At 42.3% G+C, this 18,452-nt stretch overlaps 2 protein-coding genes across 23 annotated transcripts in view; one reads left to right on the top strand and one right to left on the bottom strand.

Annotated features, from left to right (window-relative positions):
* The window catches only part of cntnap5a (contactin associated protein family member 5a), a 159,675-nt gene that overhangs the window by 99,577 nt on the left and 41,646 nt on the right, over positions 1 to 18,452 (top strand). For both annotated transcript variants that reach the window (XM_011489979.4, XM_078939673.1), the window contains exons 13-17: positions 5,417 to 5,617; positions 11,261 to 11,417; positions 13,503 to 13,630; positions 16,287 to 16,457; positions 17,140 to 17,358. In XM_011489979.4, the coding sequence (XP_011488281.1) occupies positions 5,417 to 5,617; positions 11,261 to 11,417; positions 13,503 to 13,630; positions 16,287 to 16,457; positions 17,140 to 17,358 (876 nt within the window). The remainder of the gene's footprint in view (positions 1 to 5,416; positions 5,618 to 11,260; positions 11,418 to 13,502; positions 13,631 to 16,286; positions 16,458 to 17,139; positions 17,359 to 18,452) is intronic.
* LOC110017394 (uncharacterized) overlaps positions 1 to 18,452 on the bottom strand; it is a 90,698-nt gene that overhangs the window by 20,493 nt on the left and 51,753 nt on the right. Inside the window, exon 3 of one of the 21 annotated variants that reach the window (XR_013652776.1) lies at positions 12,682 to 13,055. The exons of the other annotated variants lie outside the window; for them this stretch is intronic. The gene's annotated coding sequence lies outside the window, so the exon portion shown is untranslated. Of the gene's footprint in view, positions 1 to 12,681; positions 13,056 to 18,452 lie in introns of those variants that run through there. 21 annotated transcript variants of the gene reach the window in all.

Consider the following 18,452-nt stretch of genomic DNA (forward strand, 5'->3'; position numbering starts at 1 on the left):
ATTGTATTGAAGTTACAGAGCAGTCACGTGACGCGTCGTTCTCCTATAGATACATATTGCATGTGTTGCCTTCATTATAAGGCTTAAATAGGGCTTTTGATATTTTGCAGCTCCAGACATGTTTGTTTTTTGTTTTGTTCGTCCAATTTGGCTCATCCAACATTTTGGGTTGCCGACCCCTGTCCTAGGTGGAATGGGAGTTTCTAAAGAAAATACAGGAATGTTGATACTGCACCTCATTTACGGCCGTTATAGCAGAAAGTTAGCATCGTGGCGTTTCAGGACCAAACCCAAATTGTCACATTTCTTTGCATCAGGTCTTTTTCTAGATTTCCAAACGAGTCAGTATTTTTGACATACAGGACCAGAAATGAAAGCAGTTCCTTCAATTTGTTAACAGATTTTAAAAAAACAGTTGTCATGAATGTCTACATCCTTTTTGTGAACTTTGATGAAAGTGGAGATCTTCGTACTTTCAGCTGAGATTTCTCAAAGTTCTGACTCTGGAGATGGTTTCCATCTGTCGGCTGTCTGAGGTTTCCTGCTGTTTTCTCCTCCACGGGGTTATTGTAAAGATGATCCACTTTCTGGAGTGTGATCGTTCTGCAGCGGATCAGCCGCAGCTTGACCTCGATTAACAAATCAATTAGACATGTAAATAAGAGTAAGCCAGACAACCTGAGAAGAATAATGATGAAGTGGAGGAGGAATGCCTCTGGTGCAAAGCAAACATCAAGTCCTCGTTCAGGAGAGTGTGTGGAATCAGGGCGCCTTCCTGGCTGAAGTGTTCCATCAGCTCAGATCATGTTATCTTTAGGATATGAGAAGAAGGTCTTTGCACTGATTGTTGCCCAGAAACTGGGCTGTTTATGTGGTTTTCAGAGATGTAAAACCTTTACGTGTGATATGACACCGTCGGCACGAAGTGCTGTTGTAGCAAACGTTTTGCTTCAGAGGTTTCTACCTTTGCTCTGAGGTTTTCATCCAGGAAAAAAACAGAGGGAGGGTCATTCACTGAACAAGGTTTTCATCTACATTTTGCCAAAACCATTGACTAGATATAGAGAACTCGACAGAGTGACCCCTCCCCAATCGCGTTCCAACAGGAAGCACCTGCTGGCTCTTTATTTTTCTCTATAGAGAAATAAATGGATATTGCTCATCATTCTATCCATCTTGCTCTCTGATACCTGTTTAACATCTTATCACATTTTTTTGTATCGCAAGTTATTCAAGTTATGAACTGACCAAACAGATGCCCCAGTAATGAGGTACAAATCCCATTTTCAACGTTACTGCATAAATAAAATCTCTCAACATCCCAATAGAACTCGCACTGATTAAATCCAAAGTTAAATAATAACACAGTAATTGACTGAATGTGGATCTCTGCCATTCTAACCGGCAACAAACATGACGTTTGAAAACTTCCAAAGTTTTAAGGTGTAGTCTTATGCACCTGTACAGGCACTGCAGCTTTTTGGGTTATCCAGGCCTGTGGATGGGCATAGAGAGGAGTAGTTGCATCTTAAAGGGAGTGCAAGTGTGTAGCAGCCCCTTTAAGATGCAACATGAAAGTGAAATGCACTATTGTCACACGTGGTAAGCGAATTGTTAAGTTTTCCTAAGACTAATGGAAGTTGCATGCACTTATAAAGTGCGGTGACCTTACACCATACATAAGACACAACTGTACTTACAGTCAGTTAGTTATGGGCTGTCTGCAGAGGAAATTGGCAGGTCTGATGGGGTGCACAAGGATCGCGCAGTTATCACGTGAACAGCACTAACAGGCTCCTCGTGCAGTTCCCAGAATTTCTTTGGTGGTCGACAAAATACAAAATCGGCATCCTACTCCTTTATCCTTACTCACCCCTGCATGTTGCGTAAGCGTTCACTACAACCTGTCACTTGCAACATCCCCATAGGAAAAAAAAAAAAGCTTCATGAACATTTTCGCTCTACAAGCTCAATAAGGTGTCTACGACCTTTCATGTTCAGGTTTGTCCATTTTTCGCTTGCAGACAGCCCATATCCACCCGTAAGAGCAGTTACGACTAAGGCTTAAACCTACAACTAAGTTTGGTTGTAGTATCAACTATATATCAAACATATCTCCATTAACAATAGATTTCACCAATTCCTCTTCATTCTCCCCATGTTTGGACCTTTGTGGACTCACAGGGTTTTTTGCTAAAGCTGCTTGACCTCATTCACTCTTGTCTGTGAATGTTGGTCATCATCCACTCATTATAATAGCTCCTCTAAATATATACACCCATACTGCCATAGGCTGTTTCTTGATTTTCCATGAAACTAATGACCTTTTCTTAGAGTGGCTTCTACACCAGGCTGTAGTGTCATTTGCCCAAACTGTGATTCCTCAGACATGTATGGACACCTGCATAACTGTTCCTCCTTGTTCTTGTGTTGATTCACACCAATGTTGTGTTGATTTTATCACCACAAACCTTACATTTGATTGAGTACGAGTCATAAGATGGATAAAACTTGTCCTTCTCATCATAACCGACAAACCTCTATGGTCACGTTTGGAACTGAGCTTTCCTTTGTCCTGTTTAAATGTTTAACACACAGACCCACCTTTCTGCATTTTTGATGAGTCAGCCCTTTCATCTGTCAGCATTTGGTTAGAGGTCTTTCCGTTTGCCTATTAAAGCATCGGTTTCATATTACAGTGGCCGTTTGGACGGCGTAGTTCACTGATATTTAGCTGACTTTCAATAAGCGTGCCACCTCCCATCTCACAAAATCTTCACTGGCCTCTGTCAGCAGCAGCATTCTGATTCAGTGAATATGAGGCTGATCTCATGTTTTGTGGGGTTTTTTCCTTAAAAACTTTGAAAATCTGTACGTAAACCATGTTCTCCTGTCAGATTTGAAACAGTTTACTTTTCCCAAAAGGGAAACATCTGCTAGAAAGGTTTCTGCAGTGAATATCTTCTTCATCTTTAGACAATAATCACATATTGCAGCTGAATAATCATCTGTGAAAGATTAAACAGATTTGTATCCTTCCATAGACTCATTAGTTACTGAACTGCTGAATCTGTGAGGAACATCTGCAACGGAGTATTTGCTCTTGTATCAGGATTTCTGTTGTGAGATTCATGAAAACACTCCTAACTTTCTTCTGTACCCTGGATATCCACTGGTCTGCGGTGCGTCTCTGCATTGGTAAACCAGAGTCCGTCTCACGACCGTTCGTTAGTTTACATTGTTTCTGTTGCTTCTCCGGTCCGTCCGTCCTCCCTCCCTCCTCACACCCGGAGGAGTGGTTTGTCCTGCCACCCCGTGTCAAGTCGTTTGTCCCTCTCTCTTCAATCATTCAAAACTCAAGCTATCGCCTTTCCTCACTGAGTCCTTATATAAAATGTATGTTTTGTGTCATAAATTGTTGTTTTTGTGCTTCCAAAATTGGAAGTGGAAGCATCAAGCTTGCGTTTCCGTTGCAGCGGGACGAACGTCAGACGCAGATATAAAGTTGGAGATGTAAACATTCTGATTGATTAATATCTGTTCTTTTTTTTGCACCGCAAACAGACCAGTGTAAATCAGCCTTTAGGGTTTCTGCTTTGCCCTCAATCTTCATCACATTTTTACCGTCTGAATCTTCAACATTTCAAAGACCAAATCCCATATTCCTAAATCATGATGGATGCTACACGTATGCAGGTATTAGAACTTGCCGTGCACATTAATGTTGAAGTTCTTTGCTTTTTGAAATGCAGCAAGTGACTTTGCAGAGGAAAAAAAGTCCTGAAGGTTTAATGAAATAACGCACCAAGTCAGGGAAACAAATCTATCCGCTGCATCGTTAGAGTTTCTGTTTTTACTCTTTGAGTTTGTTGAAATTGAGGATATTGTTCCCCAAAGTGGGTCTTCAGTACAATAACAAAGACACGAAAAAGAATAATAATCCATGCCCATGCCCCTTGTGGTCAGAAATTCTTTTGTAATGATTTGATTTTTTTCTGTTAATTTAAATAGAATTTAAATAAAACAAAATATTTTTGCTGATTTTTTTTTTTTTTGTAAATTGGAACAGTTTTTACAGAACAAAGTATATCAGTACCTTGTTTATCAGGGGAGTTGTTTTAAAAACTTCCTACGATTCACAAAATCTATAAATCACTTAACTTTCTTTTTTAGTGATGTGAGATTTTTTAAGGCTGTAAAACTCCTCTCTACACACTTTTTTCGACTTTCTCAGACATTCAACATCTTCACACTTTTCTCTCTTGTTTAAACTCTTAAAGTTCAAAGATTTTATAGAAAATTAGTCCAGTGTTATGCAGTAATCTGATTGCCATTGAAGACTTATGTAATTTTGTAAAGCAGACACAGCATGGAGGTTGTTGACTGACTGCAGCAAGTCAGGTTGCAGACCACAATGCAAAGGCAAACAAAGTTGTACTGAAAAAGACAAAAACAGCAAGAACCAAAAAGATGAACCGCAATTGAGCGAGGGAATACTGTGTTAGCATTGACGCAACAATCTTGTTTTGTAAAAAAGCTGTTGATGGCAGGAGCGCCACCTAGTGCCAAAACCAGGAGGTTTAAAAAAGCGAAGCCTCATCTAATTTTCCTATTCTCTGTGAGAATGTTGAACGGGATCCTGAGCCTTTCTGTGAAAGCCCTGCTCAATAGTGCATAGTAAAAAAGACATTGACTATAATATTAATAATTTATAAAAGTTTTATTTGCTGATTGTACATTTTGTAGTTTTAAAATCAGCTCATTTGTGTCCTCCACTTTATTCTTCATGCTGCTCTCTGCTGCTGCGGCAGCAGCAGTTTTAGGAATGACAGGTCCAGCTCACGGTGAGCATAATGATCCTGAACTGATGAACAGAAAACATTTTGTGCCACGTACGCGATAGAGCAATTGCACAATCGGAGAGCCTGGATGTGCGATGTGATTACCGGGTGAATTATTGTTTGTATCTGAACACATTTGCATAGAAATAAACTGTTTTGTCAGGAGAAGAAAATGCAAAGCGCTGTCGGCGTGTGCTCTCTGGCTCTGCATATCCTTTAGCTGATCAACCGTTCCTGAACGTGCATCTGCATTTATAGGCAGACCGCTGCAGATGTGACAGCGTGCCAAGTACTGTCAGGGTCCTCAATGTGATGGACCGACATTGGCTTTAAAATAACATCTCAGATTTGGACCAAAATCCAATATGTACTTATGGCTTTCAAGTACTTCAAACAGCCTCACTTCAAAACGCCAGAATATCCCTTTAAATGCTCAACCGCCCTGACCCGAATATAGACTGACTGTTCATGAATTTTAAATAGATGAATCAAATTTGAAGAACTTCGCCGTCATTTTTTAAAAAAATGCTCTACTCCTAATGGTTTTATGGTAACCTGTCAACGTGTCTTTGCAGAGAAGAAGGTGTGGACGGTGTTGTCACATAACGGCACGGCTCCCATTCAAGTCCAAGGCTCCTCGCCAAAGAGGCCGCACATCGTGAGGTTGAGCTACAACGCATCGGCCGAACAGATGCGCTCGATCGTCTCTGGGTCGGAACACTGTCAGCAGGAAGTGGTGTACAACTGCAAAAAGTCCCGCCTCTTTAATGCAAAGGGTGAGTTCACTGTGCTTCAAAATGTAAAGCTTTAGTTTTATTTCTTCCTGTTTGAGACGCTATATTATAAGGAGATTGAAAACAAAGCCTGCAGTCTAAAGGCCTCTTCATACAGCCCCTCCACACATTTTGCCCATTTTCCATGTCTGTAATTTTGGTGATACATGCGTGATATACTGAACGTAATTTCTTGCATTCGTCGATGTGTGCAGATGTCCGTCAAGGGTTTCTGCAAACGGGTCTTTGCACGAATTGGGTTTTGAGCTGTTCAGAATGTTCGGTCTGTTGAAAATTGCGCAGTTTGCGTGTATTTTACTTAGTTTATACGCAATTATTATGTAAATCTGGCCTGCACAATAAATCGCAAATCTATAGTTATCGTGAGATCAAGCTGTGCAATATGCAAATCGCAAAAGTCGGCGGAAATTACAATAAATAGTTACCTTAAATGTGCTAAAATAATCTTATGGCAGCTTGAAGTACTTAATGAATCAAATTAATCTATTTATTCATTTGACCAATCAGATGCACCCCTTCACGTTGTTGACCAATCAGATGGATCCCTTTTATGTTTGACGATGTAAACGAGGGTCATTTGGAGTATAATTTTTAAACTGCTTCAGTGAAATGGAAATTATGTTTTTGGTTGGTTTTCTATTTGTTCATGTACCGCAAGTTATATCGTTATCACAATATTGATCACTAATGTGTTAAATCGTAGACATTTGAGATGCTTTAAAAATGTAACAAATGCAAATACTCCTAAATAAATTATAGGTCATCTGGAAAAGGTAAACCAATGTAAAACTTTTAAGCTAAGGATGAAGCTCCAGCTAACGATGCTAGTTATCTAACAAAAGTGCTACTTTTATGATAATGTTGGTAAAGACATTAGAGGAAGGCAAAGCTAACTTCTGCTCACGTCCCCCATTGTATCCTCAAAAAAATGCAAAATCTAAAAAAAAAAAAAGTTGTAAATGTTTTGTTTGCTTCCCGCCTTTTTGTTGTGTTTTGTTGTTGTTGTTTTTTTTTTTTTTGGGGGGGGGGGGGTGCTAGTGGAAGCACAGCATGATTCTGTTAAAACAAGAACAAGCGTGAAAGGCCATTAAGAAAGGATAAAAAATACGTATTTCTAACAGTTTTGATTGTATTTAAAAATTTTGCTTTTTGTTCAGTTTGCAATGCTTAAATGAGCTTGTATTGATGATTTATTGTTCTTTGTCAACAATGATACTTTTATTGACTTAAAAATTGGGGGGCCAAGTGTGCAGCAAAATATTTTGCTGGGGGACAGCCGCCCCCCCTTAACCTACCCTGTGGCTCCGCCGCTGGATGTAAATATTAAATAATTTATTCTATCTGATCAATCTGTCTGAGGCAAACTGTTGAATTGTTTAAACCGAACCGATGACTATGAATTGTTACATCCCTACTTCATAAAGTAGTTTTTCCATGAGTACCTCAGAAAGTCCTTCAGTGCTCGAGTATAGAGAGGGTTTGTGAGGGGAAATATGAGGAATTTTGAAAGTCTCCTTTAGAATAGACCTCAAGTAAAATGGGCTGCAGTTGGATTTCCGTCTTTTCTGCCCCCAGTTTCCTCCTCTCCACGATGGGCGACGTCAGCGTCCCTCCAGATTAGCTGCTGTGCGCCTTCCGATGTTGCATTGTGAGGCCGAGGTCACATTTGTGGGTTTTCCCTCTTGGGAAGCGGCTGCCCCCTCAGCAGCCCCCTGCTCGCTCCTCTTGTTATTTCTCAACAATAAGTGGGGAGGCGACGCTCGCTCTGTGCTGGCATTCATTCATCTGCAGCTGCTGCGGCACCTTTGGTCCCTACATCTCCACGTTTACTCTTAAGTCATGAAACATTCATGAAGTCCCGGCTTGTGCCGCTCCCCGGATGCAGCGCACACAAATAAACAAGTTCATAATCGCCTCAGACATCAAAGAGAGGCTGGGAGAGGCTGAAAGAGCCATTTTGGAGCCGCGCAAACGCACTCCTGCATTTTTTTTAATGCTCCACTTTGTTGTTTAAACAACTTTTAAAAGTGCAGAGTCCCTTTGTACATCACTTCTCTGAGTTACTGATGCAAACAATATCTCTTTTAAGAACAACAGTCTAAGGCTTATCCTAAGATTTTGACAAAATGCCACTCATCATGCTAATTTACAGGAAAATAACAAGAGCAGCAGCTGTTCAAAGAAGCCTCCTGGGAATACAAGATGCAGGCGGATGCCAAAACGTCTGACGCTCACCTCCAGCTCTGGAGTTTAACTGTAAAACATGTCTGTGCTGTTCACTTAAAACACGGACGTGCAGGCGCCTGTTTTCTCTGTTTGCTTTTTCCTTATTTATCAGCTGTAATGAGCTGAGGTTGCTGCGAGGTAACGCCAGCATTTACGTCGAAATGAAAACATTCGCAGCAGCAGGATAATTGTGGCTCCTCTCACTGTCCTCCTTCTGTTTTGCTTGTTATTTTCACACTTTCACTTGTTTCCAGAACCGTTTTTCTAGTCTGGGTTTTTATTTCGTGTCTTCTCTGGAACATGGTGCTGTGCCGCCGTACTTTATGTAGATTTAACGGCAGTGAGGCCACAAAGGTTAGAGACGTGTTGGTGTTTGGAGTACGCTTTCATGAAGCAGGAAGAGGACGCTGTTGTGTTCCAGCAGCTGCTGCTGCTGTTGTTTGAACGGCATCAAGAGGCTTTTTAAAATTCTCCTGTGAGTCAACAAAAAGACAGTCAAGAGTCACAGAATGTCTTTTCAGTTTGTTCAGGTTTGCTGCGACAGCAATCACCACAGAAAGACAGTCTGAGCTGGAAGTCTTCCTCTTTTCTACAAGGTAGAACGTCTGTCAAAAACAAACGGGTCTAATTTTCATCAAAACTCATAAAGCATTCATGGGATTTTGAGTTTCTGCTCCAATATGTTTCCTCAAAGCAAAAACGAAATCTAAAAGCTGAACAAACTGAGTTTTAAAAACAAATTATGGGGACAAAACGTACTACGACATAAACCATACCAAAAGACGTGATGCTAGCTGAAAACGGAAGTGTGCTAATCGAAGTTTAAGCTAGCAAAATGACTTTGATTAGGAGAATCCAAATTTGACAAAAAACAAAGCTAAATTGATTAATGAAATAAAAATTCACTACTGACTAAATTTAGGGAAAAAAACTAGAATAATGCATGGCATGATGAAAAATGGAACCCCTAAACATTTTGTTTATTGTATACTACATGCTAGGTTAGCCAAGTGGTAATCCAGCTGATGTAGGATGTTACAAATGTTTAACCGCTTTTGCAATGGCAATGTCACCCCTGTGAGAAACTCACTAACTTGTGGTGCAAACCACAGCAACACAACCACAACACTAAACAAGGCAACAACCAAAACCATTGCAAAACCTGTACCAGAACACAGAAAACACCCTAAACCGAACAGAACTTCCCACAATGCATTATACCCACTACAGGTCCTGCAGTTGGCATTACAGTATTTTACTCAAACTTGAATTGTTTTTATGTGTATTTCTTTTAGTAGATGTGGTTAAGCTGTCCAAAAAGTTGTGCTACATTCAAAGTTCCAGTGTTTCGACTGTTAAAGACAACTGTATGGATGGACTGAGACCGTGTAAAGAGATTGTTGTGCTGTACTTGTAAATTCTATTGGGATTCAATTATGACTTAGTTGTTGGATAAGCAATTATTTTGTTTCTTGCTGCTTATTGGGAATGAGCTTCACCCCGCTGTTGTGTATCTTGTGTGTCACCCCTGTGCTGTTAGCGCTGCTGCTTTGGAGTTTCATGCATCAGTGAAACAGGAAGATGCATTTGCTTCTTGATGAGAATAAGTTGTGTCAATATGAGGCAATTTAAGGGGAGAGGGTGACCTCCCCCACAGGAGCTATTGATTGTTGCCTTTTCTTATTTGTTGGCCTGCTTGGTGTCTGAATGCCGCCTGAAAGCAAATCAGGGCGGTAGCAGAGATGTGCGTACGAGGGTGGAGAACAGGTCTTTGTGATGCAAATGTTGTCTGGTCCAGCGATGAAAGTGAAAGCTGTTTTCTGCCTCAGACCTCCGTATGGCTCTTTGCATCTGTGGAGCTATAATGTTTGCGGGAGGGGGAGAGGCAGTGTGACCACTGACATGCGATCATGAATTGTGACAAAATGGTTGATGGGCTTTTCTCTAGAAGTTGGCCCCTTTGCAATAAAGGGTCCCGCTGTGTGATGGATGGCTGAAGCTGAAACACCTGTGCCCTTCGCTCAGGTGATGAGTGATGCCTTTGAAGCAGCGCTAAAGTCTGTCTGTCAGTTGATATGATCCTTCAGGAGAGCAACCATACTTCACCTGTGTTCACAAGACGAGGGACGCCTTTGAGGACCTGGACTTGGAAGAATGGGGTTATCTTCCTGTGCAGGTTTTATGTACAGTTCAGTTCTGAGCGTTGACCTGTAGTTTTTTTTTAATCTGAATTCTCTAATGTCAGGATTAAAACACGGTTCCTTACATGAAATTCAGATTAAAAGAAAATCTGATTTTTTTTTTCTTTCTCAGAAAAGGGGGTGGTTTATTTTACAAGTTCAAAAGAGTGAGACTGGACAGGCCCGATAGAAAAGACAGACGGAGCTGAATTAAGAGCGAGGACCGGTTCAGACAGGCTTATCCTAAACATATGTGTTTCAGCTTCTGTCTCTGCGCTTAATGCTACGGTCGCTAATACAGTTGCCTCTGCACAATGGGGAGGCATCGACAGAATCTTCAAGATTTCTTGCCGCTGCCCAATTTTTTCTTATTGTGGACAGCGGCAGTCAGGCGTGCAGAATGGCCTGCTTTTTAAATAGTCCCGGGACTACCAGGTGACTAGCGGCCCGTGGCACATGAAATGGATGGCTGCCGTCTGGAAAAATGTACACATTGTCCAATCATAGCTGCCAACCACCTGTGGCCGCCCAACTTTTGCCTGATTTGATAATGGGGCCATGGCCATCTGTCACTGGACTACCACTGCATGGCCTCGAAAAGTGCCTGGGTGGCCAATGACTGATGTGAACATTTAGAGAACAATTGTCCGGTCACTTTTCCATAAAACCTAGGCAGCCACCCGCAGCGAGATTACAAATGCTGCCGCACGGCCACTTGCTGAAAAACGTAGATTTAACTCACCGTGCGCTCTCTGACTGTGGCATTATTCAGATTGGAGCCTGCATCCTCCTGTGTTGTGGATCTTGGACCATTTCTTGGGCTTGATTTCAATAGAACTTGAAAACAGAAGAAACTCTACTGTTTCCAGGTACACCTGAAATCAATGCTGTTGGTATTTCTTTGTCTCAACCCTTTTTAAAAGTATTTCTATCAAAGAAAAAGACACTCTAAAATAACCAAAAGCATCAGAAGGTGGGCTTGACTTTAGTTTGTTGAATGCTAACTAGCCTACGTGAAATAAGGGACAGCTTTTGGCTTTGTCTTCTGGGGAGAAACAGCAGTAAACGTCCTGTTTTTCCTCAGCTGTAGATTCAGTGTGAGGCAACATTCACTGATGAATCACTTTACAGTAAGTTATCTGTCTACCTTTGTCTCCCTGTGGGGTTTGATGTAATGCATTTCTTGACCTTGCTAATTTCTTGATGGTGTTTGTTGCAGATGGAAGCCCACTGTCATGGTGGCTGGACCGTGAAGGAGAGCGGAGGAGCTACTGGGGTGGATTTCTGCCCGGAGTCCAGCAGTGCTCCTGCAGCCTGGAGGAGAACTGCTTAGACCTGAACTACTTCTGCAACTGTGATGCCGATACAGACGCCTGGTACGTCACAAACTATTTTTCTGTCGTCTCTTACTGGAATCTGGTTCTTCTTGCTTTTGCTCAAAACACTGAAAGCCAAAGCAGCAGCATGAAGCAAACCCTGTGTGATCGAGGTCGCACTTTCACAATTTCTGCTGGTACGAAAAAGCTTTCATGCTTTTCAAAGCTCTGCAGTTTGAAAGTTCAGGACTTTTCAGCTCAAGCTGTGATCCCGGCTGAGCGTAGAGTCAAACAGAACACAAAAACAGATTTGTTTACAATAATCTGCTGTGATGTAAACAAACTGATGAGATTGGGCGTGTTCAGATTGAATGTAAACATTTACCTTTGATTAACTGGTGAACGCTGAAACGCTCATCATCCTTTCAGAAAAATATGGACGTTTCTACAAAATTGCAATGAAAGGTAGAAAGATTAAACCCTTTACGGCGAAGTACTACATCTGTTAAATAAAATATAAATATCATGGGAGCATCTCATTACAGAAAAAACAACGAGATGAGATTGTTGGTTTCTGTCCGGGATTTCTACAAACAGTGGAGTGGAGATTAACCTCTGTGTGTTTAGACGGGAACAGTCCAATGCTGGTCTCTCAGTGACCCATCCTGACTGGTCATGAGACCCAAAACCTTTGTCACCAGCGGTCCTGATGATTTGAAAGGTTGGACGTGTGAAACCTGAATCGCGTGGTCAAACCTTCATGTTTGGGGCCATGATTTTCTGGACTGCAGATCTTCCTGAGCGCACACGTATTTGATTTGGGAGGGTTGAAAAAATGAAAAATCTGTACGACATGCCTGCGTCTCTCTTACTTGACCCTTTTTGTTTAGGTTTTCACACAACCTGTGGCCCGCAGAATGCCTGTAGAAAAATGTGCTTGAACATTTTCTCTCCACAGGCTCACTGAGCGGTCAATGACCTTGGTATTTCGTGCGAACCAGATACAAGTTAGTCCGTTTTTGACCAGCAGACAACCCGTATCCACCCATAAGGGCAGCTGTGATTTAGGCTTAAACTGATTGATTGTTTGCCATTATTTTGCTATGAAGCTGCAGAAATCATCGAAAACGAATCTTTTAATGTTGAAATTCTTTTGAGTCTCTTCCATCTGGATTTTTCCAACTGATATCTTAGAATAATGTCAATTTTTCTCTTTGAAGTAGTTTCATGTTTGAGCTGCAAAAATGAAAATTGATCGTAGAGCCACGAAAGTTCCCACACGTGTTTTTCAAATCAAGACATAAAAAAAACGTCACTAAAGAGATCATTTAAATGGTTTTACTTTGAGCCACCTACAGAAACTACAGACCTTCATCCCTTCTTAACTTTTTCAAACTCAACGTTTTGATTAATGCACAGACTCTGGTTGGTTGAGTAAGAGGACGGATGTTTTTCTCATTCTTCACAGGATTTCCACATGGCGTGCTCGCCAACACGGCAGACGCACAGCTTCAAAAGTTTTTCCAAGTTAGATGAAATGAGCGCTTGTCATGAACTGACCACGTCACTTAGCGGGGCCGTTGATGATGAGGGCGTTGAACCACGGCTTGTTGTGCTCATGAGCCACAGGGGTCACTGTGCAGGGCGGGTCGGGGCGGAGGCGAGGGCCACTCATAGCAGCTTTCATTCATCTTTTTCCTAAACAGAAATCAGTGGTGACTTCAAACGCAGCTCTAACAGCCTTTCAACATTTACCGTCTGTTTTCACGAATCCCCCAGGCAGCCATCGGTCATCTCTTCACCTCTTCTCCTCATTAAATGTTTTATGTGTGAAAATGTGTCCACCTCTTTTCTTCTTCCAGCGTTTCCTTAGAAATGATTAATTGCGGCGCCTTCGTTAGATCCCTGTGGTTTTCTGTCGGTGGATTTAGAAACGGCGTTCCCAATGTCTTTGTTTACGGCTCGGCGATCCGCTCCAAAGCGCGGCTGCGCTCTGCGCGCTTTTCCACCGGCACCTGTCTGCCTTGTGATTGATTGCTCTCTTTTCAGAGTGTTTACTGCGCTTTCTGTGCTAATGGAGAAGAAAAGGTGTGTGTAGCCGAGCCCGGAGGGCCCGCCTGACTCCTGTGTTGCTGTCTCTTGCAGGGCTAACGACACAGGACTACTCTCCTACAAAGAGCACCTCCCGCTCAGCCAGATTGTGATCGGCGACACCAACAGGACGGGCTCGCGGGCCGTGGTCCACGCCGGGCCTCTGCGTTGTTATGGAGACAGTAGGTGATCACCTCACCGCTGCAGCTGCCAGCCGGCTGCAGATGGTGGCAGATTAGAGACGAACCGTGTTCACGCCACAACTTTGTGTCGGCAGCCTCTGTGTTTGTCTGTGGATTGAGAGCTAAGCTCCGTCTGCTCCCACACAGAGCAGCAAAGGCAGAAGAACATCTGAGCGCAACCTGCAGCCAACAGGAAAACATCAGTGCCGCTGGTTTACAAGCTCGCTCCCATCCAAGTTCATCTGAACGTGTGATCACAACAAAACACTGCTTTTGTCGTTGTTTTGCACAGTTTGGCGTCTGCAGGGGTTTTTTTTCAGGCGAAGCAGCAAAACACTCAGAAGCTGAAAAGCGTGTTTCAAATCTCTTCAGCGATGGTGAGAGTCTGTACATCAAGAGACCTTTGATTGTCTCCGTCTAATGATGCTCCTCACACAACAATGTTAATGCCTTTTCTTTTACATTTACTGCAACTAAAAGAAGAATCATACATGCATCAAACTTTAAAGCTAAAAGCTTCGGGCTAATTGAGCTTTTTTACAAAATGATTTTATACAACCACCTTCAAGGAAATGCAGTTTATTCATGAAGTGCCAATTGTACCACAGAGGTCGTCTCCAGACAACAAAGAAAAGAAAGAAAAAACATCAAGTATAGCAAGATAATAAAATCTATGTGCATTGTTAGATCAACCAGCCCTTCTATCCATCCATCCATTGCAATAATCGCATGTACAATATTGTAAAAAAGGTTTCAAAGTCAATAACAAGTTATGGTATTTTTGGACCATAAAGCGCATTAACCTAATCAAAACAGTCTTATAGTGCGGTACAACTACACTACACAAAATACCAAGCAGGCTGAAGAGGCAGGGAGTAGATCAGAGGGGTTGATGGGAATTTTTTTTGTTTAGAGAACCGTGTTGCTCTTAATGTTCTACACGATTGATAAGTCAAACTTTATTCACAATAACTTTCAATATTGTGCAGTTGTAACCATTGACTGAATAGGAGAACTGGAGTGATTGATCCCTCCCCCCAGATTTCAAACAAACTTCTACAGAGAAACAAACGGCTGTTGCTTAGTCATTCTGCTTTTCAGATTCTTGCTTTACTACTTTTCTTTAACATGTTCTTGGTCATTCTCTTTTTTGAAGTTACAATCTGACCAATTGGTTGCCTCAATAAAAGCAGGTGGCCCCCACTGGACCCCACGTCCAACGTTTGAAACATTTGACAGATTCTCTAGAGCCCGCTTTCAGTAAAAGGGGTGTGGATTTTCCCTGATTGGTGAGTGGTAGCCATAGAAACAATGACTTGGACAAATCATTGGTGCCTGAAGTCATCTGGCTTTAACATGGCGGTGTCTGTATTGCAAAATAAATTGGAACTGAATTGATTTAATTTCATTGGAGCAAGAAGTAAGCCATATTTTTGGTTGACATCACACTCGCTCTGTCCAGTTTTCAAACACAGTCAAAACACATAAAATATAAAACAATAGTCCGACTTTTTTTCAGTTGGCAGCTTCACTATTATGTTGAAGCACAGTAGGTACCACTCTGCGAGACTGCAGATTACAGTACAACAATGCTTCAGTTATCCATCAAGTGGTGCAGATTCATAGTTTACCAGTTGTACTACAACCGTTTGACAGGTTTTTGAGTGCCGTGTACCACAGAAAATCTGTTCCAGGTCATTTAAAAGCACCAGAATTTAGACGTAACACATTGTTGATTTGATGAGAAACTTGAAGGGATTTAGGTGTTTTTTACAAGGTCCAAAAAACAAGAACAAACTGTGACAGAGGGTTAAATTGATGAAACTCCAATCATTCTTGATCTGTTGTAAAATCATTCCCAGTGGTTTGTTAATTATGATTTTTGAAGTTTTTAGGCAAAATTGAAAAATCTGGGTCATTTTCTAGTACATAGTTTCTGCAGAGCGGCAGTAGCTCATTAGAAATTCACCTCTGATTTGAGGGCAGAACCGTTGTAAGTAAGCCTGGACTAATATCCCATCAAGACTTTGCCTACACTCTCTTCCACTAGCTTACAGCCCCTCACCAGCCCAACCCCGTATGGTTTTCAGCTAGATGGCAGCTCGGACGACAAAAATAAAAACATTAATGGTTGTATTTGTCTGCAAGTGGATGCATTGGAATGGAGAGGAGCAGGGACACCGTGGCTTTCCCAACACATTTGTATAAAAAAAGAAATGCAATTTTAAGCTAAATTTTCTTTACGCATGTCCTCCATCATAAAAAAAATGCTACAAGAACCCGTTAAAAACACCAAAAAACACCATTTCAATTTGAGCGGGTCTTTAGGAGACATAACAGAGCTTGGTGTACATGCAGACACACAAAAGTCTTGATGCTTTAATCTGATTCTATTATTAGCATTAGGTTTGGACATAGAGCAACAACATGGAGTGAACCAATATGAGAAGTAAAAACAAATCCATCAAACAGCAAAAACCAAACTGTATGGTCCAGAAATATGGTATGTTGATAAATATTTGCTCTCTTCTGAAAATGACAAGGGTGGATAACAACAACAAGATGATACATTCTAAGCCTGAACCGTGTCCTCATGTCTCCAGACATTCTGCTTTGCTTTCATGTCACTGTGAGAAAACGTTCTCTGTCCCTCCAGAGTCTATATGGAACGCAGCCTCCTTCTACCAGGAGTCCTCGTACCTCTACTTCCCCACCCTGCAGGCAGAGCTGGCCTCCGACATCTCTTTCTACTTCAAAACCAGCACTCCCTCTGGAGTCTTCCTGGAGAACCAGGGCCTCAAGGACTTCATCAGAGTGGAGCTGAGCTGTGAGTGACCGTTCACGCTCCAATAAGAGAAATTCAAAGCACGATTAGACTGTAAACTGCAGGAGAGTGTCCGTACACAAGAGCGACTACAAAAGCCATCAAGGATGTGCTTTGCTTTTCTCTGGCTGCACTGTAGCTGACAGCTCAATTTCCCAGAGAAGCAGGCTGTCAGGTCTGCGCGGCGTGATGTAATCCCAGCGGCGCAGTCAGCTTCAATCGTGTGCTGTCATAGACGCTCAAAGCGCCATGAAGATGGCAGACGAAGAAAGGAAGGAAAAGATTTACCGCAACAATGAAAAGTTCAAGTTTGTGTTAAAAAACTCTGCCACCCTTTAAGTAGACGTGTGATAAGCTTGAGGCGGTGCTCGCCTTACTTCAAGACCTTTCATGACGACTCTGACATCACTGTTTTAACTTCATGATCAATAAAGTTTTAATCAGAGATTGAAGTTACGTCTACATGCCGATTGTTTCTTTATTCCCAAACCTGACTCTTGGAGGAAGTTCATGTATCGCTGCAGCTGCAGACAGATGGTAAAATATTGACAAGCTGTCACCTAAACAACCCCACCCCCCAAATGTGTGCAGGTCATCATGTTTTCAGCAGCATTGTATCGGGTTGCATCAGTGCTGCAGCAGGAGGAGGCTCATTTCTCATTCCGTCTGATCTGTTTGTGTGCAGCTCCGTCCGTGGTCACGTTCTCCTTTGATGTGGGCGACGGTCCGGCACTGCTGTCCGTGAAGTCCCCCCTCCCTCTCAACGACAGGCAGTGGCACTATGTAAGGGCCGAGCGCAACGTCAAGGAGTCCTCGCTGCAGGTCGACCAGTTGCCGCTCCGCATCCTGGCGGCGCCGGCAGACGGGCGGCTCCGCTTGCGGCTCAGCAGCCAGCTTTTTGTGGGTAAGCCCAAACGATTATTATTAGGAAGGAAGAGGTTTCTCCAGACCTCTGCTAATTATTTCTTCTTAAAATTTGAACAAAAAAATGTTTCCTATTTAATATTTTTAAAGTAACTAGAGTCAGAATTCCCTACAAAGTAAAAGCTCAAGGACTTTTGGTAAAGCAGCTGCTTCGGTGACAAGATCCTATCCTTCCAAAGGAAAGTTTTTTTTTTTCTTTTCTCTGAACTTAAGCTAAGCTTAAGCTTTTTTGTTGTTGTTGTTAATGTCCACAAATACATTTTCCATTTTAAAATGTGTTTGAAAACAGCAGGTTAATAAGTAAACTCCAAAAGCTGAAACTGTTTTTTTTTTTATCTGCCATTGATGTTCTAATACAAAACACTAAATTACCTTAGCCAACAAATGCAAAAAGTCATCATGACTTCAATTGAAAGCTTGATGGTGTTGCCGATCGGCTAAAAGCTGTATATCTAAAGAAAAGGCTAAAGATTGAAAGAAATAAAGCTTTGACATGCAAAGTCTCACCACATTTCTGCAGAGTCCGACCATTACGATACAAAATGCTATAAGTGCAAGATGAATAAAAAGGCCAAATTATAGTGGAATTTACTTAAGTAGGTAGAAAGAACTGATCTTCTGTCCCCTACCCTATCATTTATGGGGGTAACCAGGCCCTCAGCGGCGGTGACCATTTCCCATGTCCCATTGGGTGCTGAGTTGTCTGGCTAAGCCATGAGCTTGGGATAGCATCCAAGCCTGAGGGTTTCCGAGTCCCTATGGTGCTGGTTCTGGTTCTGGTTCTTGCCTCTGTGTGCTGCTTCATGCTCATCAGGGACCCACATCCCTCTTAGGCGCTCTCCTCTTGGATGAGGGGGGACAGGCCCCTCCTTTGCTTTTTACTAGACTTCCCGCAGGTTGGGCAGGTGGTTTCCTGGAGCGTGGGGTGGGTCTTCCATGGGGGGCCCCTTCGTGTCTGGGGTTGGGGTGGGGAGGTTGCTTAAAACTCTCGGGTGGTGGTGGGCTGCTCGTCTGAGGCTGCAGGGGAAACTCTTTGGTGGGTTGGGCCTTGTCCTGGTTGACGTGCTTCTTTGT

Source organism: Oryzias latipes, chromosome 21 (genome assembly GCF_053564925.1).
Source record: "Oryzias latipes strain Hd-rR chromosome 21, Olatipes_Hd-rR_3.1".
NCBI classification, from domain to species: domain Eukaryota; kingdom Metazoa; phylum Chordata; class Actinopteri; order Beloniformes; family Adrianichthyidae; genus Oryzias; species Oryzias latipes.